The sequence below is a fragment of the Halichondria panicea genome, chromosome 1 (assembly GCF_963675165.1).
Source record: "Halichondria panicea chromosome 1, odHalPani1.1, whole genome shotgun sequence".
NCBI classification, from domain to species: Eukaryota; Metazoa; Porifera; class Demospongiae; order Suberitida; family Halichondriidae; genus Halichondria; species Halichondria panicea.
In genome coordinates this window covers 12,604,164-12,622,551 of record NC_087377.1, presented here as the reverse complement: position 1 = coordinate 12,622,551, position 18,388 = coordinate 12,604,164, and the positions used below count along the sequence as shown (strand labels likewise).

General features: G+C 40.4%; 5 protein-coding genes and 1 long non-coding RNA gene across 8 annotated transcripts in view; 4 read left to right on the top strand and 2 right to left on the bottom strand.

The window, feature by feature from the left end:
- The window catches only part of LOC135349820 (uncharacterized), a 56,561-nt gene that overhangs the window by 34,099 nt on the left and 4,074 nt on the right, over positions 1 to 18,388 (bottom strand). The window lies entirely within an intron of this gene.
- Positions 842 to 2,685, top strand: LOC135350775 (uncharacterized). Its single transcript, XR_010399270.1, has 4 exons — positions 842 to 1,075; positions 1,172 to 1,234; positions 1,541 to 1,622; positions 2,250 to 2,685. It is a non-coding gene; the product is annotated as an uncharacterized LOC135350775 (long non-coding RNA).
- On the bottom strand, positions 2,402 to 5,578 carry LOC135349811 (putative phosphatidylglycerol/phosphatidylinositol transfer protein DDB_G0278295). The gene is made up of 4 exons (XM_064548424.1): positions 5,381 to 5,578; positions 4,927 to 5,022; positions 4,568 to 4,737; positions 2,402 to 2,582 (listed from the first exon to the last, which is right to left on the bottom strand). The coding sequence occupies exons 1-4, from the start codon at positions 5,511 to 5,513 to the stop codon at positions 2,496 to 2,498; spliced, it is 486 nt and encodes a 161-aa protein (XP_064404494.1). The 5' UTR covers positions 5,514 to 5,578; the 3' UTR covers positions 2,402 to 2,495.
- Positions 7,575 to 8,905, top strand: LOC135349082 (uncharacterized; the record flags this gene model as incomplete). The annotated part of the gene is given in 4 exon segments (XM_064547566.1): positions 7,575 to 7,720; positions 7,800 to 7,975; positions 8,171 to 8,392; positions 8,449 to 8,905. Coding segments are annotated over 3 exon segments (543 nt in total), but the record flags the coding sequence as incomplete, so codon positions are not given.
- Positions 10,620 to 11,396, top strand: LOC135342922 (uncharacterized). The gene is made up of 3 exons (XM_064539817.1): positions 10,620 to 10,674; positions 10,742 to 11,053; positions 11,098 to 11,396. Exons 1-3 carry the CDS (start codon positions 10,620 to 10,622, stop codon positions 11,394 to 11,396), a joined length of 666 nt encoding a protein of 221 aa, XP_064395887.1.
- LOC135349479 (complement factor H-related protein 3-like) lies at positions 13,956 to 18,366 on the top strand. Of its 3 annotated transcripts, XM_064548010.1 has the most exons (8): positions 13,956 to 14,078; positions 14,138 to 14,634; positions 16,370 to 16,675; positions 16,752 to 17,027; positions 17,091 to 17,275; positions 17,328 to 17,543; positions 17,740 to 17,943; positions 17,992 to 18,366. In XM_064548010.1, exons 5-8 carry the CDS (start codon positions 17,167 to 17,169, stop codon positions 18,258 to 18,260), a joined length of 798 nt encoding a protein of 265 aa, XP_064404080.1. In that variant the 5' UTR covers positions 13,956 to 14,078; positions 14,138 to 14,634; positions 16,370 to 16,675; positions 16,752 to 17,027; positions 17,091 to 17,166; the 3' UTR covers positions 18,261 to 18,366. The 3 variants fall into 3 exon arrangements, 2 of the variants coding, with proteins under 2 accessions (XP_064404080.1, XP_064404071.1); XR_010398923.1 differs by lacking the exons at positions 13,956 to 14,078; positions 14,138 to 14,634 and adding an exon at positions 15,839 to 15,971 and having other exon boundaries at positions 17,187 to 17,275; XM_064548001.1 differs by lacking the exons at positions 13,956 to 14,078; positions 14,138 to 14,634 and adding an exon at positions 15,839 to 15,971.

Genomic DNA, 18,388 nt, shown 5'->3' with positions numbered 1-18,388 from the left:
TAATTGAAGATAATACCATAGCCGATTGCAACGAAGAGCCTTTAGATTGTCCAATTTGTGATGCTAACGCAACTTGCATTGGTAATTGTACACTGGATCAAGCTTGTCCTGTACCAATAATTGGACCCAACCAAGAAGGCCTTGTTGTATCTGATAACCCTTTCCTTGGGATTGGTCTCGGTCTAGGATTAGGTCTTGGTATTCCACTGCTGCTCGCATTTATTGCTATTGTCATAATGGCGCTTATCATCAAATCCAAAAGCAAAAAAGAGAGTAAAACCGGTAATGACTATCAAATGACGACGGCACAGACGTAGTACTTTTTTTTATTAGTTTATGCAGTGTATAACTGAACATTTTTGTAGTGATAAATAGATAGTTGCTGTGGTGTCAATTTAGGTTATAGCATATTTTTTAGCAATAATTTTTTTTAGCAATAATTTCAATGCTTATACATAAATTCAACGTACATAATTAAATGTTGGTGCAAATAAATTGTACTTGGGATAGATATAAAATTATGCTAGCGCATGCAAAGTTGATAATAGGCCTATTTTTGAGTGAGTGGCCTGGAATAATGGGCACCTTTGCAAGCTGCATGCACTGTTTTGTCGTACAGGAATGTATATATTCATCCTGTTAACCACGTGGATAAACCCACAATTCAATTAATGCGCATGCATGCATAGAAATATATGGTGTGCGTTGGTGTGTACTGGCCATGATTGGTCATGATGTGTTGTGATCTATCTTGATCCATCCTGTTCTATCCTGATGTGTTTTGTTATGTATTTATCACACTTGATCACAGTTTTTCCTTGGTTTCTGATTATCATGCACCCTGGATTGTTCTGGACTATTTTGGATTATTCTCGATCACCCCCCTGGGACCTGACTCGTCATTACCCTTGTCAGTTGTCATTATTGTATAGTTTGCTGATACTTATTGTGAATTTACTATACGAAGTAAAAATGTTTATTGGCAGTCAATCTCTGAACTTGAAACAATAGCAATAGTCTAGCCTGTCTAGCTATAATTATACTCTTTCGCATGGTTGCAAGAAGAATCCAACAGGTGTGTTGAAAGCTATGTTACATTCTTGTCGGAATATAAGACTCACATGCAAAGAATAATTATGTATATACTCTACCGCATTCGATATGACAACAGAAACCAGACAGTTCTCTCCCTCCCACGCTATGTGTAAAAAGAAGCACTGGCAGTGGCAAAAAGGTGAGTACAAGCTATAACAAGCTTCCTAAGCTGTATGTGTTGACTCTACTGAATGTTTAGAGTCTTCTTTAGGGCCTGCATCACCTATTATAGACTTAAAATCAGGCCGTAAGATTAAAATATTAAAAATTCAATCGGTTGTAGTTGCTTACAGTACTGTGTTGCATGCCTACATTGTATGTAGAATCGCTAGAAGCTGTATGGTTAGTACTGACTGTACATGATAGATAGTAATTGTATCTAGAATTTTTAGTGCTGAAAAGCATTGATTAGCCTTCTTTGTGTACGTACATACACTACGTGTAGGTGTGGCTGGATCCAATAATCAGAGATGGGGCCACGTATGTACAGTGAACGTGAACAGAGGAACAGTGGCAGTAGCAGCGAGGTGAGCCAGGGCACATATTATGTGTGTTGACTACTAACCTAGAGTGTTTTTTGAAATAGTAAAGTAATAGCCTCTCCTTTCGTTCTTTGAGCCTTGAAAACATTTTTTTGACTATCAAGTATAACAATAATATAATTCTTTGCGTATTAAATTATTGTTGTATTTGTGGTCTTGTTTTTAGTCCATGCATTGAGTGAAGCTATTTTATTTGTTGGTTGGAGTAATGTAACTGTCCAGCTCCTCTCTAAACTGTTATTGATCAGAAAATTCATCATCACTGCCCTCCATGACTGGCACGTCTCTGTCTATTTCGCTGTACTCAGCTGTTAGATCTTCTATGTCAATCTCTGCAGGTCCCCGCTTGAATATGCAGCTACTTTACAAATTAAATATTAATTATTGGCATAAACAAACACTTTCAAAAAATTATATAGAGCTACAATCATGGCCAAGAGGCCACACTAGACCAGTGAGGAGGTGCTGTAAGAAATTCTGGACAATGGGTATTGCAAAAATATTTTCTACATAGTATGAGTTTTTGACTGCATATATACTTACCTGAACAGTAACTGGACGTAGTCGTAGCATTAAACTAGCTGCAGCCTCACCCTGGTTTCTTTACCGCAGAGAGAAGCCGGATCGCTGCATATGACGCCAATTGGCGTCAACGGCCGTGTCGGCCACTTACCAGAGTGACGCCAATAGGCGTCATTGACGCATAATCGGTTAAGTCATTATAAGTGTGCATTAAAACTAAATCATGCATATTTATTATGGTGTTCACTTAATGAATAATTACAATAATGTTATAATTCAAACGTAAATTGCAACTGTTAATCCGGCCATGCATGCATGCAGGTATTATGGCTCTATTTAAACTTTTATTTCGAGTTTGAAGTCCAAGCAAGCTACTTCTGTCTTATTCTCATCAGAAACAACAAGATGAACTTCATACCAGCCCTGCAGTTATGACACAATAATTATAGTTGGACCAATTAGCGTATAATTTTTATATACATGTATTGCATTTACAGCATATAATTATAGGTTCAACAGTAAATTAGGGCTTCTGTGTGTATACAAGTACCTACTAAGGTTTTGTGATTATGCTCGAGTTATTCCTATTATGCTATTTTTTATGCTCAAGTTAACTGCCTATATTATCCTTTTCAAACTGCTTATTATGCCTCGGTGCGCATGCGCAAGCGAGGTATACGGTAGTGTGTTTGTGTGTCTGTGTGTCTGTGTGTCTGTGTGTGTGTCTGTGTGTGTGTGTAGACCGCTACAGCTGCCCAAAGATGAATCAAGTGCAAGTAAGAGTTTCTATAGGCTTCTAGTCATGTTTACTTGGATTTTAATTCGTGGATTTGCAAAATAATGCTTCGTTCTCGAGTTATGCCTAGTTTTGCTTACTTGGAATGCCATTGCAGCCTTTTCAGAAGAGTCCGTAGCAAAACTTGTTCACCGAGTGTTACTACTCTACTTAGTAGTTAGCTCTGCACTAGAACGCTAGCTATTGGTAGCTGCAAGAGTGAGCAGAGAGCTGCAAGGCTCTGCTGACTTGCAGCCATTAATATTAGACTTGAACTTTTGGCATCGATCGTTTTTAACAACAATCATGGTTGATCATTACCCACTATTCGGTTGATTGCATGCAGCAAATTATATCATCATGATAATTGTGTGTATAAAAGCTAGCTATTAGTAGTTTTATGTTATGTAGCTTTGGCACCTCCACCGAGGTATCAGCACCCGCGGTGCTTTCATTATTCTTTTTAAATCGCCTATTATTCCCACATTATTCCTCCAAAGTACAACATAGACCCCATGTCATATAAAATTAATAATGGCTACATGATTAACACTATAATACAGAATGCCAAGAAGATATACTTTTCCAGCACGACCATTCGACTTAAAAAATGTTATACTAAGATTCGTACTGACCTGTACTTCTAAAACCTGCATGCCTATTATATATTTTATAAAGGCACCTATTATGCCAGAATAATTCTCACCAAAAAAGTATGCCTATTATTATTATGCTCAAAATTATGCTATAGCAACCCCTATATAGTACCTACACCCCCACACTATAATTATATCAAGAGTTCGAAAGAGTCCGCAGACTGTGAGGCAGACATTTATGTCACAATAATACTCACTATCAAGAGTTCGAAAGAGTAGGAAGACTGTGAGGCAGACATATGTCACAATAATACTCACTATTGTAACCACAACCATGCACCCACTTCAGATGCATGGCGCTATAGATAATAGGAAAGACCATGCATGCATGCATGCATGCATGCAATCACTAATGTTATTCATAGCAAATTTCCTTATTTAACTTAAAATCACGCAGTATAGGCTGGACAACGCCTATAGGCCTATACTATGGTTTTAAGTTCAACTGTTGCGTACATTACTCTTCCTAATATAAACTGTTGATCAGAATTATTGGCGAAGGAAACTCTATAAGCTAGAAGATCCATAACTATATATCATGTATATGTGCTACCATACTGAAAGGCTACAATCAATTGAAGTATAGAAGGAAAGAAGCCATAGTATTATTGGCTGAAGGAAACCTGAGTTGGATTTACTATTTTGGATTAAGAAGATCCATACGTATAATTAAATTATGTATAATACTGAAAGGCTATACAATCAATTGAAGTATAGGAGGAAAGAAACCAGTTAAGTACTTCTGTAGGAGGAAAGAAACCTGAGTTGGATTTACTATTTTGGATTAAAAAAGACAAGAAGATCCATACCATATAATTAAATTTATGTATAATACTGAAGGCTATACAATCAATTGAAGTATAGGAGGAAAGAAACCAGTTAAGTACTTCTGTAGGAGGAAGGAAACCTGAGTTGGATTTACTATTAATAGATTAAAAAAGGCAAATCGCTGGTTAATTGAATTAACAATCACTTACAATTGATTGAAACTGGCCTAGTGGATACTTGAAGACTGCATGTCCTTCACCGGCTTTCAGTGGGCATGAGATCACTTTGGTATCACATAAATTCAGAGTATCACCAAAGTAAGGCACAACACCATGCCTTCCCCATGCTGAGAGTGTTACATTCCCAGAAATGTCATGATCTGTGTACAAAAAAAGCAAAATATAAAATTTGGAAATTCCTTATTGCTCATTATTTTACTGAAACTCTGACTTGCTATTAATTATGTCAAGTCTCTCTGATATTGTACTGTCTATAGTGTTGATATAACCTTACATAGCTAACATGTGACCATATGCAGAGGGTCATGTGCATGAGTGATTAGACTTACACAAGAAATATGTCAGGTTTCCAACAATCGTATCTCCTCTTCTAAAATCATAAGAATTCAATGAGAAATTCAGGACCTTCCCAATATCTCCTTTAGCTGCAACAAACAAAATTCAATTATAATTATACACATTAGATTGAGAGCGCAAAAACAAGCTATATATTGATAATTTCTGCCAAAATATATCATGTGCATGTAGCTCCGTCATTTAATAAGGTGTGCCTGTTGCTACTTTTAGAGGTTAGAAAGTTGCCTGAGCTTAAGATATCGTATCATTGGAGCTTCGCTTTAAATCAAGGTTTTATGGTACTATGAAACCTTTACGCATCTAAAAGCTGTGACTGTGTGTATACATTGATGCAGCAATTATTATGCAACTTGTAAACCAAAACAAAATGTAGATTCTGTGGTTGAGAAACATGAACAACTCTGCATGATGGTTCAACGCACGTACCACTACAGTTAGTAAAGTCTTTGGGAAAACTGGCCAGTGTTGAAGGAGTGATCAGGGTGACTCCACAATCAACAAAATGAGTCACTGACAAGGTTACTATTAGCAAAACAATAGTAGTTTTTGTAGCATCCATTTCTTTTATCTTTCGCTATGGCTCTGGTTCCAGGGCTCTTGGTAGTTGGGCGGAGTCCAACCACTTGCAGTGGCGAAGCGCGGCCTGCTTGTGAGTTAAATTGGCAACGGAAGCGACCTCGAGTGACAATCCGCAAGTGAGTAATTCTAGACGTTTTCAAGATTAACTATTTATTGCAGGATCGTCCATGGTTTTACTTGTGCTGGAGTTCTCCCAAGCCAGTACCTTCACTTTAGTAGTCATGCTGGCTTGGGAAAAGTTAGTTCATGGTATATTTCGTCAAGTAAGTGTACATGTATGTTATGACAGTGCACGCCCTTTTATAGTCAGCATGCTCGTTTAAATGGAACCTCTCCTTGCATGGGTCCGGAGAGGGGGAAGTTCCCCCCTCCCATCCCGCTTTCTTTTTACATTTGTATGTTCTCAGAGATAAACAGGAGAAAGATACATAAATGAAACAATATGCACGTGAGAGCTATAGCAAATAGTTTATTCGACGTGTGTTAGTGGAAGCAAAGTCACGAGCAACTGCTTCAAAGTCAAGCGAATCAGTTAGCGACTTGTGTATATAAAACAGACGCTGGGTGAGCTTCGTAAGAAGAAGGTCTTAGTTCGCCTACCTTCTTCATCATGGCAGGCTAAGGTACTGAAGAAAGAAAGAATGAATACTCCTTGTGCCATAGTGAGCTCTATAGCTATTATAATTTTCAGCTGCATGTGGATCAACTTACTTTAGTTACTGTACTGTAACAGTGTTGTTGCAACAAACCACATGCAGATTAAAAGGCACTAAATTAATAATTAGGACTGTGATCCCCACCCCATTTCATTGTCTGAAAACCAGGGGGTCAGCCCCCCTGGTTCTTACGGCCCTGCAAGTTGCATACTAATCTTAATACACTCCTGATGTTACAGATGATCGTTTTGAGTTCCCGATGGAGGACACATTCCACTTGCACGGAAAATTGTTTTCTGTCTGTACTAATAAAGACAACGAGCATGCAGTTCTAGATGTGCTGCTAAACATCAACTTAACCTCGCCGTTTTATATGGCTATTAATTAGGACACATGTCACAACACACTACTATTACATGTGTATAGGTACCGTATAGCTGGTAATTTTCGTGGGGCAAATATTCGTGGTTTTTGTGGTTGGAGGTCTGACCACGAATATTTTACCCACGAATGAAGCGACCTTACCTACAATCCAAGCAGCAACCACGAAAATATTATCCACGAAATGTCTCAATATTGCTGAACCACGAATATTTTGTCCCCCGAAAATTACCCGCTATACGGTATATACACAATCGTTTTGTGTTATGTACCTCTAACTACTTCATGACTATAGTTTCTTCTTTTCGTCATGCACCATCAGGGGAGATTAGTTAGGTATTGGAGGGTCTTTAAGACACATGCATTTATGGGTGTTCTTGACAATCTGTTGGTGGGGGTACTGATTGTTGAGCTTGTCTTATTATCACCAAGAAAAAATGTAATTAAGCCATGCAGCTTTGCATGTTTACGATTATGGTTTCTGACAAGTGAGACACATTGAAAGTGTTTGAGATTATGTTATGATTAACTTGCCCAAGAGGCAACACTGAGTTGTGCCAGTCGAATCATAAGTCGAATCAGGCCTTATAATAAATTATTATGGATAATCAAATACTGCATGGGTATACATGCAGAGTAGCTTGATTGCACTGATTCAGAACTGCATGTTTGTTTACGAATCGTGGGTTTACTTTCATTATCCTTTATGATCACAGCAGCTGGCTAAACAAACACCTACAGTTTACCTCGATCCTCCAGAGGCCGCCAAGTAAGCAATTTAGCAAATGTTTCATTAACGATCCTTACTTTGACATGATGCTCGCACAACTCCAGATTGGAACCTTGGAACAACTCTACACTCTTCAAACTATGGGTAAACATTGCTTTATTAGAATTGTGAATCTGGGTAAGTATAATAATTTATGATCATAATACAATTGTTTACATTCCTTCTCTGTATAAATACATGCAGTGGTGTGCCCCACACCGTCTACCGTGCTGCCGGTGTGACCATCACCAACGCACCTCCTGTCACTATTGGTGGATCCATGCTCACCTTCACTTGCAATGGAGACAATGAAGTGAGGACCTCAACCTGTGGCAGTAGTGAGTGGTCTCCTGACCCTGAGACTTTTGCAGTCCTATACCGGTACTTATAAATAAAGGATTAAAGTATGCATTTTTCTATGGGCCCCAGTCACCTGTGGTTCTCCTTCTGCACCATCCAGAGGCAGTGTGGACATCAGTAGTGGGACACCACCCTTCTCACTGGGTTCACAGGTCGTCTACCGCTGTGACGATGGACTGTTCCCCCCTGATGTGAGGACCAGCACGTGCACTGATGTAGGGGGTAGGGGAGAGTGGGTGGAGAATCCTGGGAGCTTGATGTGCAGGGAGAGACCAGGTGAAATGTAGCTGTTCAGAAGCAGAATTTTCCTTCGAAAAAAATAATTTCTGTCTGCATGATCTGTCTACAATTGTACCGCCTTTGTTCCACATTTCTTAGTATTCATGGGTGCTCATGTTGAGCTGATGAGATACAAACATCTGTCATGTGCTATAGTCATAGTATGATATTATCTGACCGTCCCTATTATAGTTAACTGCACTGTACCTGCTGAGCCCTGCAATGGTGCTATAGTGGACTATGAGTTGTTGAAAGAGACAGTGTTGGAGGAAACAGTGCAGACTTACCAGTGTGACAATGGATTCTCACTGACTGGACCCAACAACGTCACTTGCACCAATGCTGGAGTCTGGAGCACTGAGCCTGAGGCAATCATGTGTGTGTCACCAACTGAAGATGAAGGCCATCAATAATGTGTGTACTTGAATGCGAGTTATGGTTCGTAATCCCATAATACATCGATTTCACAGGTCCTACTGCCACCTCCCTATCCATTGGTGTAGTTGCTGCTATCAGCGTAATTATTACTTTCTTTGTGGCTGCCATTCTTGGATTCCTCACTGGACTCGTAGTGATGCACCTTTGCTCTCGTAAGAAGGCAATATACTCTCTAGCAGCTAAAGGACAAGCTAACGTAGGACCCACTGCACAGCCAGTTGGTCCTGTTTGTGAGGAGGTGTCACCTAAAGAAGAGATGGAACTTAACACTAACCAGGCGTATGGACCAGTAGGACTGTGAACCATGCATTTTGTTTTCCACCCAATGTACATTCATTTGTCAGAATACATGTATAATAGTTATATTATAGCTATATAACTATACCTTATAAGGTAGATTTACGTTTACGTATTAATAGCACAAATACTTCTGTTCATTAAAACCATCATATGTTTGTATATCAACAAAATAAGCAACAATTATTATAAGAGAAGTCAAACTTGTCCTAAAGGAAGTGCATCACAGCATTGGTACTGAAACAGCATAATTATTATGGATTGAAGTTAGGATAATAAGTGACTGTATATACAGTGAAACCTGCATGTTTCAACGTAGTCATCTACATGTAGATATGCTTTATGAGTCAAGTTTTAACCACATCACCAATACACCTCCTATCACAATTTGTGGATCCATGCTCACCATCAGTCACTTGCCATGGAGACAGGAATGAAAAACCTCGGCAGTAGCGGGTGGTCCCTTATCACTGGGACTTTTGATTCACTGCTACATGAGATCATCTATTCAGCTCTAGGTGGCAGTGTTGCTGCCTTTGGACCTATAGTTGGAGGTATTTGTGTGCGGTCTGTGTGTGTATGGTGATACTGATTGTTGTAGACCTCCGCATAGTTTCACCAAGAAAAGAGTTTATGTTTTACGATATCTTTCCTTTTTTCATTATGACAAGTGAAGCAATGATCTGTCTTAGATTGTGTGTAATGACTATCTTGTCCTAGAGGCCATGCACACTGAGTTGCAGTCAATCAGGTTTATAAGAATCAAAACGGGTATGCAGAGTAGCTATAGCTACTGAACTATTTGTTTGTATTCATCTATTTTCAACAGTTTGCTTTCAAAAGAAATATCCTTTATGATCACAGCAGCTGGCTAAACAAACACCATCAGGTTACTCAACCCACAGCTATCTCCTCAGCCCATAAAGTAAGCAATTTAGCATCTAATTATTTCATTAACGATCTTTACTTTAAAATGGTCAGAGCTATATAGCTGCAGGATCAGGACAAGTCAACTCCATATTGGAAGTCTGGGACAACTGCATCATACTCTTCACTCTATGGGTACTAAACATATTGCTTCTTTTAGTGCCAATAATATACTTATTATAATAAACCCACTGACTGACTGTCCTGGTACATGGTAGATCTAGGTCCCATCTGCATGGAGAGGTATCAATCTAGATCTATTATAATTATGTATATTAAATTTTGCTTTTGCAAATTATTTGCCCTGTTGAATATTATGAACTTGTTGATGAGCATCTTCTGTTATAGCAGTGATGGTTGCATGTCTCTCAGGTAGGAGGTATGAATGCATGACCCAACACCATCACTTGCACTAATGCTGGAGTCTGGAGCACTGAGCCTGAGGCAATCATGTGTGTAGTTAGTACTGAAGGCCAGTCATTGTTTGCTATCCCAAAATACAGTCATACTATATCTCATCTCACAGTTTCTACCTTGTTCTCCACTTCTGCAACTGTCGCTATCAGTGTGGTCATCACTTTCATTGTCACTCTAGTCATTGGATTCCTCACTGGGCTCCTAGTGATGCATGTTTTCTCTCGTAAGAAGGCGGTGTACTTCCCAGCAACTGAAGGACAAGCTAACTTAGGACCCACTGCACCAGCTGTTCCTGTTTATGAAGAGGTGTCACCCAAAGAGGAGATTGAACTGAACACTAACCAGGCGTATGGACCATTAGGACTGTAAAACTTAATATCAACAACTAATAGTTGTGCATGGTTGACTTCAAATTATAACGTGTATATTTTTGGCTGTAAAACCTATTGTCACATTCTGATGTGGTTTTTCTGACTTCCTCATGATCAATAGAAAGAGGTGTATTTCATCATAGATCAATAAAGCTATAGCTATCAATAAAGCTGTAGCTATAGCTCTTGCAATGCAAGTACAAGCAGTTATTATTATCAGCATCCAGCTGTTTAGTCTTGCTGCAGGTAAGTTATATACATAGATCATCATCTATATATACATGTGTTCAATGGAGCACACAATTTTTCTCAGCTACACTGACATCCACCCCCCCTGTGGCCTGTCCTGATGACACTGTCACCTTCACCTGCACTCTGCCTGGTATCTTCATACGATGGGACGTCACTCCACCACAAGGCCAAAGGTTTAGCATATCTTTAAGTATCAGCAACACTGATAGCACACGAGGTAATCCAGCATTCCGTGGTGTTCTCACTGACTCCAGTGGAGGAATGCTCACTGCCACTCTCACCTCACTGTCTGAGGCCTCAACTGTGGAGGGTATTATGGTGGAGTGTGTGGGAGAGAACTCTAGAGAGGGTCCTCTCACCATCAATGTGGCTGGTGAGTGACTGATGGAGTTCTATTATTAATCATTATACCCACAGATCCACCGTCCCCTACTCTCGACACAAGAGTGTCCTCCACTCAAAACCAGCCTAACTCATCAGATATCTCTCTGGACTGGGACCATCCCTCCTCTACCGGTGGTGTATCTGTCAGCCATGTCCTCACCATCTCCCCAACACCTCTCTCCGGATCACCAGTCACCGTGGAGACCACCTCAGCACAGATAACTGTCTCCTACAACACACCCTACAATGTGACCATCAGAGCTGTCAACTGTGTTGGAATGAGTCAAGAAACTTCAATTATTGATCTGAGTAAGCCATTTCATGGGGAATGACGTAATTGATTCTAAGTTTTATTTGACTGCAACTGTAAGGTCATAAAACATACGCACTTGTTCCTTAGTTACCATACTATTAAATCAATGCAGTGGTATGCTCCACACCGTCTACTGCTGTTGGTGTGACCATCACCAACACACCTCCTGTCACTATTGGTGGATCTATGCTCACCCTCACTTGTAGTGGAGACAGTGAAGTGAGAACCTCAACCTGTGGCAGTAATGGGTGGTCTCCTGACCCTGGGACCTTCAACTGCAGCAGTCCAGTTACAGGTATCATATACATGGGCAACTAACTCTCTAAAAGGAATGTTGATCTCATGCATTAGATCCCCAAGTCAGCTGTGGTTCTCCTGCTATACCATCTAGAGGCAGTGTGGACATCAATGGTGGGACACCACCCTTCTCACTGGGTTCACAGGTCATCTATCGCTGTGATGAGGGACTGTTCCCTCCTGATGTGAGGACCAGTACATGCACTGATGTGGGGGATAGGGGAGAGTGGGTGGAGAATCCTGGGAGCTTGGTGTGCAGAGAGAGGCCAGGTGAAATGTAGTTGGGCCAAGCCAACTTCTAGGCAGGCCAATAAAAAAAATCTTAAGAGTAGGAGTTTTTAGACTATTAAATTGTTAGGCTTCCTAAACCACACTGAGTTTTGTGGTAATTTTATGGAGTGGGTGGTTGTGGGTGTTTTTTTAGCAAAAAGTGACTCGCTTGCATTTGTGAAGCGTGTAATTAAGTTGGCTTGACCTTGTTCAGAGGGTTTTTGATTTACTTCATTCTATAATTTCTGTGAATTGTATTAGCTTACGTACACCGCTTTCGTTCCACACTTTCTTAGTATTCAATGGTAGGTTATTGGATGCTCGTGTTCAGCTGATTGAGATACAAACATATACTCATAAAGTAATTTTCTGACTGTCCCTATAGTCAACTGCTCTCTTCCTACTGAGCCTTGCAATGGTGCTATAGTGGACTATGAGAGGTTGAACGAGACAGTGTTGGAGAGAACAGTGCTGACATACCAGTGTGACAATGGATTCTCACTGACTGAACCCAACACCATCACTTGCACTAATGCTGGAGTCTGGAGCACTGAGCCTGAGGCAATCATGTGTGTACTTATGACTGAAGGTGATGGATGAGCTTTGTAATTGTTTGCTTATCTACTACCGGTATTCCATCTCATAGTTTCTACTGTCGCTCCTTTGTTCTCCACTTCTGCAACTGTCACTATCAGTGTGGTCATCACTTTCATTGTCACTCTAGTCATTGGATTCCTCACTGGACTCCTAGTGATGCATGTTTTCTCTCGTAAGAAGGCAGTACACTCCCCGGCAACTGAAGGACAAGCTAACGTAGGACCCACTGCACCAGCTGTTCCTGTTTATGAAGAGGTGTCACCCAAAGAAGAGATTAAACTCAACACAAACCAGGCGTATGGACCATTAGGACTGTAAAACTCATTCACTATAATATTCAATAGCATTCAACAGGTTAATTGTGATTATTCTGCCATTTCATTTGTTTTATAGGCCATGTAGACTCGCTACGTGTTTCATCTTGCCTGGAGATTGTCTCAATTGCATTCCCTATATAATACATCAGAGGAGGTTATTTTAACTGTAAAATTTGCCATTGTTATAACGTACTAAAGTGGTGTGCTTCCAAGCCTAGCCATATTACACAAATCTTTGTACATGCATGCATGATCAGTACGCATATAATCTACACAACACATACATGTACCTTTATCCCATACTCACATAGCATCCACACACACAACACACCCTTACCCGCTTGTGATAGTGTGAGTCTATACATCCTCCCCTATATATTTTGGGGGCCAGTGAGTACACCTGCTAGTTTCTGTGGGTTGGGTCATCATAGATACAACGCACAACCCCAATTCTGATACATCATCAATCAGAGGAGCTGAGAAAATGGGGAGAGGGTGAACAACTTCAACATCCAGTCACTGATAATTTTATTGTTACTCTGGACTAGGACCTCCTTCCTGAAGGTCTGTTAAACAGCCAACTATAATTATGTTCATAATTATGTCCTCATCTCCCTAACACCTCTCTCTAAGTCACCAGTCACTGTGGAGACCATCTCGGCACAGATCACTATCTCCTACAACACTCCCTACAATGTGACCATCAGAGCTGAGAGCTGTATGTACTATAATGTTGAATAGAAGACAAATTTTGAATCTGAGTAAGCCAGTATAATTATCGGATATAGCAGATATAGGGTATGGTAAACACAAGGTTAATATTAGATCTCAATTAAACTTTTTTTCGTATGCCCACACTGACAATAAACACTAACAGGTTACTCAGCCCACAGCTATTTACTGAAGTTAGCAATTTAGCAAATGTTTCATTAACGATCTTTACTTTTTGAAAACTTCTTCAGGACAACTCTACAGATAATTATAGCAGATATAGGGTATGGTAAACACAAGGTTAATATTAGATCTCAATTAAACTTTTTTTCGTATGCCCACACTGACAATAAACCCACTGTCTCATGACTGGAGAAGTATGATCTAATCTAGGCAATAGGTAAAGATGTCACATTTTGCTTTTGCTAAATTTGCCCTGTTAAATAATGGTGAACTTGTTGGTGATAAGCATCTTTTGTTAACAGTGATGATTGGCTCTCAGATAGGAGGTATGAATGCAAAACAAGATTGTGCTTCATGTGTGATTGAAACTGTTCCATTTCAACAGAGGCCTTATTAGTGTCCAACACGAGTGTGGCGTGTCCTGGAGAGGCAGTTTTGTTCACATGCTCTAAGCCTGCCGCTGTACTGAGATGGCAAGTGGATCCTCCAGCGAAGTCTGGGTTGATGTCAGTTCAAAGTACACTCTTTATTGGTTCTTAAGTTGGTCGAAGGGACACAGTTAAACTTATAGACTTTTATTGCACATGCATAGGTAATTCAACCTCTCCATTAAACCCAAGAATATCCTCCACTCAAAACCAGCTCAGCTCCTCTCTTGTTATTCTGGACTGGGAGTCACCCTCCTCTACTGGTGGTGTGTCTGTTAGCTATATATCCTCGTCATTTCCCCAACACCTCTCTCCAGGTCACCAGTCACCGTAGAAAGTCAAACCACCTCGGCACAGTTCAATATCTCCTACAACATTCCCTATAACGTGACCATCAGAGCAGTTAACTGTGTTGGCAGTAGCCGTGACAACATGGTGATGATCCCTTCTATTGGTTAGTTCATATACTGTATATAGCCGGTAATTTTCGGGGGACAAAATATTCGTGGTTTTCGTGGTTGAAGCTCTGACCATGAATATTTTACCCACGAATGAAGCGACCTTGACTACCTTTACCTGCAGTGCAATCAGCAACGACGAAAATATTATCCATGAAATGTCTAAATATTGCTGAACCACGAATACTTTGTCCCCCAAATATTACCCGCTATACGGTATATGATTGTCTTAGTTGCGCTCGTTACTACCGTACTCTATCGAGATTACGCCCACGTCCGAAATTATGACCCACTGCTTCTTTTGAGTGAAAGTTCCTGTATAGGCTAATTTGCTTCAAGAATACGCCCACAAAGAATTGATGCAAACTTGTCAGCGAGCAGTTTATAGTTGACAAGAAAGGTTTAGAAGTTTCTTGTGTAAGCTGGTTACTGAAGATAGCTACGTAGATAGTTAGATCCAATGATTATTACTCCTATTCGCAAGTATAAGAGACAAAGACAATCTTCTCTGAATCTCTGTAGACGACTTTTCTTCAGCTACTATAATTATTGCAAGCACTTGGCATGCCCCAGAAAATAGGCGTAATTTCGAAACAAAACTACCTTTTTCGAAATTAAGCCTACCTATAGTACCTGTAGCTGCTGTGTAGCATGCAATTAGGGTGGGCGTAATCTTGGTAGAGTATGGTAATAATTTTAACCACTAACCACCGCTTATCAATGCAAACGGTCACGAGACCGCTGCACAAGTAGCGCTATAGCTATTTGTTAGCTACAAAGAACATTTCGCTGAAAGCTGCATGCATGTACTGCCAGAAGCAAGCCCTTGTGAACTCTGACCTCATTTCAGATACACCCCTTTTTGAATTTTTGAGCGGAAATGCAAAATACTTATTTAAACTTCTACATTGTAGATCTATAATTATAGCTACATGCTAGTTCTATCCTCCTTGAAGAGATCATTCATCAAGCCATATCAGATATAGACTTCTGTGCTGCTCTTCTATATTAAAGTGTGTATGCATTCAACAATAATTACATGATTATACAAAGCAAACTACCTCTTCTAATACTTTTTGAGCGAAAGCAAATCATGGTGAGAGGCATTAGCCCAGCACAGTTTGCAACACTCGTTATTCTGGCATTTTGTTTGTTTTATAGATGTGGTTTTCTTTAACATTCTGATGTGGTTTTTCTGACTTCCTCAATAGAGGGTGTGTTTCATATCATAGGTAATCAATAAACTTGCTGTTGTACCAGCTAGCTGTAGCTCCTGCAATGCAAGTACACACAGTTCTTATTATCATCATCCAGCTGTTTTCTCTTGCTGCAGGTAAGTTAAAATACATATAGATCTGTACATACATGCATATGTTTGTTCGCAGATATCACAGTTGACACTAGTCACACTTTGTTCTTGTAACTTAATAACAGCAGTAGACAACAGAAACAGCATAACACTCATAACCTAATCATAACCTAGCTTGCACAAAACTCAAGAACTTATATACAGAACACATATAACTCTAGAATGTTCTACCTAGTTCTCTAATGTCAAAGTTCAGTAGCAGCTACATGCAGTTCTAGAACAAACATTAACTAGAATAAGCTAGATGTACAGTCTAAGTGAAGAGTTCACTTAATCACTACACTTGTGGTTTACCACTTGATCAATAATTTTTATTTATACTTCCTCTAACTATGTTCACTGGAACACACAATTTTTCTCAGCCACACTGACATCCAACTTCTCCGTGGCTTGTCCTGATGACACTGTCACCTTCACTTGCACTCTGCCTGGAAGTAGTTTTATTCAATGGGCAATCATGCAAGGAAATGTTATAAGCACTATAACATTAGATGCCTCATCAAGAGACAGGAATGAAGGTGCATTTCATGGTGTTCTCACTGACTCAAGTGGAGGAATGCTCACTGCCACTCTCACCTCACTGTCTGATGCCTCAACTGTGGAGGGCACTATGGTGGAGTGTGTGGGACTGAGCTCACGAGAGGGTCCTCTCACCATCACTGTGGCTGGTAAGTTTTTTATTTGTAACATAAAATTGTGGAACAAGTATCACTGATTATAATAATTATAATTATACACCCACAGATCCACCCTCACGTCCACTCAATCCAAGAGTGTCATTCACTCTAAACCAACCCAGCTCCTCTGTTATCACTCTGGAGTGGGACCCTCCCTCTTCTACTGGTGGTGTGTCTGTCAGCTACGTCCTCACCATCTCCCAAACACCTCTCTCCGGGTCACCAGTCACCGTGGAGACCACCTCCACACAAATCACCATCTCTTACAACACATCCTACAATGTGACCATCAAAGCTGTCAACTGTGCTGGAATGAGTCAAAAAACTTCAATTGTTGATTTGAGTAAGCTATTATACTCAATCATACGATATTGATGTACTAGCTCCTTCTCTTTAATGCATGCAGTTGTGTGCCCCACAACATCTATACTGCTGCTGGTGTTACTATCACCAACGCACCTCCTGTCACTATTAGTGGATCCATGCTCACCTTCACTTGCAGTGGAGACAATGAAGTGATAACCTCAACCTGTGACAGTAGTGGGTGGTCTCCTGACCCTGGGACCTTTGACTGTAGCATCTCAGTTACAGGTATCATACATGGGCAATTAACTTTAATTTATATGTGGATCTCATGCATTAGATCCCCCAGTCACCTGTGGTTTTCCTGCTGCACCGTCTAGAGGCAGTTTGGACATCAGTGAAAGGCTACCACCCTTCTTACTGGGTTCACAGGTCATCTACCGGTGTGATGAAGGACTGTTCCCCCCTGATGTGAGGACCAGCACATGCACTGATGTGGGGGGTAGGGGAGAGTGGGTGGAGAATCCTGGGAGCTTGGTGTGCAGGGAGAGGCCAGGTGAAATGTAGCTAGCTGTTTAGAGGCAATGTTTTTGATTTCCTTCGAAAAAGTTCATTCTATAATTTCTGTGACGTACAATTGTATTAGCTTACGTACACCGCCTTTGTTCCACATTTTCTTAAGTGGATGCTCGTATATTAAGCTGATTGAGATCAATTAATACAAACATATAATTTTCTGACCGTCCCTATAGCCAACTGCTCTCTTCCTCTTGAGCCATGCAATGGTGCCATAGTGGACTATGAGAGGTTGAATGAGATAGTGTCGGAGGGAACAGTGCTGACTTACCAGTGTGACAGTAGACTCTCACTGACTGGACCCAACAACGTCACTTGCACTAATGCTGGAGTCTGGAGCACAGAGCCCGAGGCAATCATTTGTGTACTTATGACTGAAGGTGATGAGCTTTTTAATTGTTTGCTATCTACTATATCCCATTTCACAGTTTCTACTGTCGCTCCTTTGTTCTCCACTTCTGCAACTGTCGCTATCAGTGTGGTCATCACTTTCATTGTCACTCTAGTCATTGGATTCCTCACTGGACTCCTAGTGATGCATGTTTTCTCTCGTAAGAAGGCAGTGTACTCCCCGGCAACTGAAGGACAAGCTAACGTAGGACCCACTACACTAGCTGGTCCTGTTTATGAAGAGGTGTCACCCACAGAGGAGATTGAACTGAACACTAACCAGGCGTATGGACCAGTAGGACTGTGAACCTCGTTCACTCTTTATTTTAATATTCAATAGCAATAAAACTTTCATTATTATACCGTGGTTTTTCTGACTTCCTCAATCGAGTAATAAAATCTTTTGAACCAAACTCGAAAGTTGTTATAACTACG

What these genes read in the sequence shown, in the direction of transcription:
- LOC135349811 (XM_064548424.1), bottom strand. Translation starts at nt 5,513, where the DNA reads ATGGATGCTACAAAAACTACTATTGTTTTGCTAATAGTAACCTTGTCA. An exon ending in AAACCTGACATATTTCTTGT is followed by an intron (nt 4,738 to 4,926) that starts GTAAGTCTAATC and finishes TTTTGTACACAG; the next exon opens with ATCATGACATTTCTGGGAAT. An exon ending in TAGGCCAGTTTCAATCAATT is followed by an intron (nt 2,583 to 4,567) that starts GTAAGTGATTGT and finishes TCATAACTGCAG; the next exon opens with GGCTGGTATGAAGTTCATCT.
- LOC135342922 (XM_064539817.1), top strand. Translation starts at nt 10,620, where the DNA reads ATGCAAGTACAAGCAGTTATTATTATCAGCATCCAGCTGTTTAGTCTT. An exon ending in GCTGTTTAGTCTTGCTGCAG is followed by an intron (nt 10,675 to 10,741) that starts GTAAGTTATATA and finishes AATTTTTCTCAG; the next exon opens with CTACACTGACATCCACCCCC. An exon ending in TCTCACCATCAATGTGGCTG is followed by an intron (nt 11,054 to 11,097) that starts GTGAGTGACTGA and finishes TTATACCCACAG; the next exon opens with ATCCACCGTCCCCTACTCTC.
- LOC135349479 (XM_064548010.1), top strand. Translation starts at nt 17,167, where the DNA reads ATGCTCACCTTCACTTGCAGTGGAGACAATGAAGTGATAACCTCAACC. An exon ending in CTGTAGCATCTCAGTTACAG is followed by an intron (nt 17,276 to 17,327) that starts GTATCATACATG and finishes CTCATGCATTAG; the next exon opens with ATCCCCCAGTCACCTGTGGT. An exon ending in TTGTGTACTTATGACTGAAG is followed by an intron (nt 17,944 to 17,991) that starts GTGATGAGCTTT and finishes CCCATTTCACAG; the next exon opens with TTTCTACTGTCGCTCCTTTG.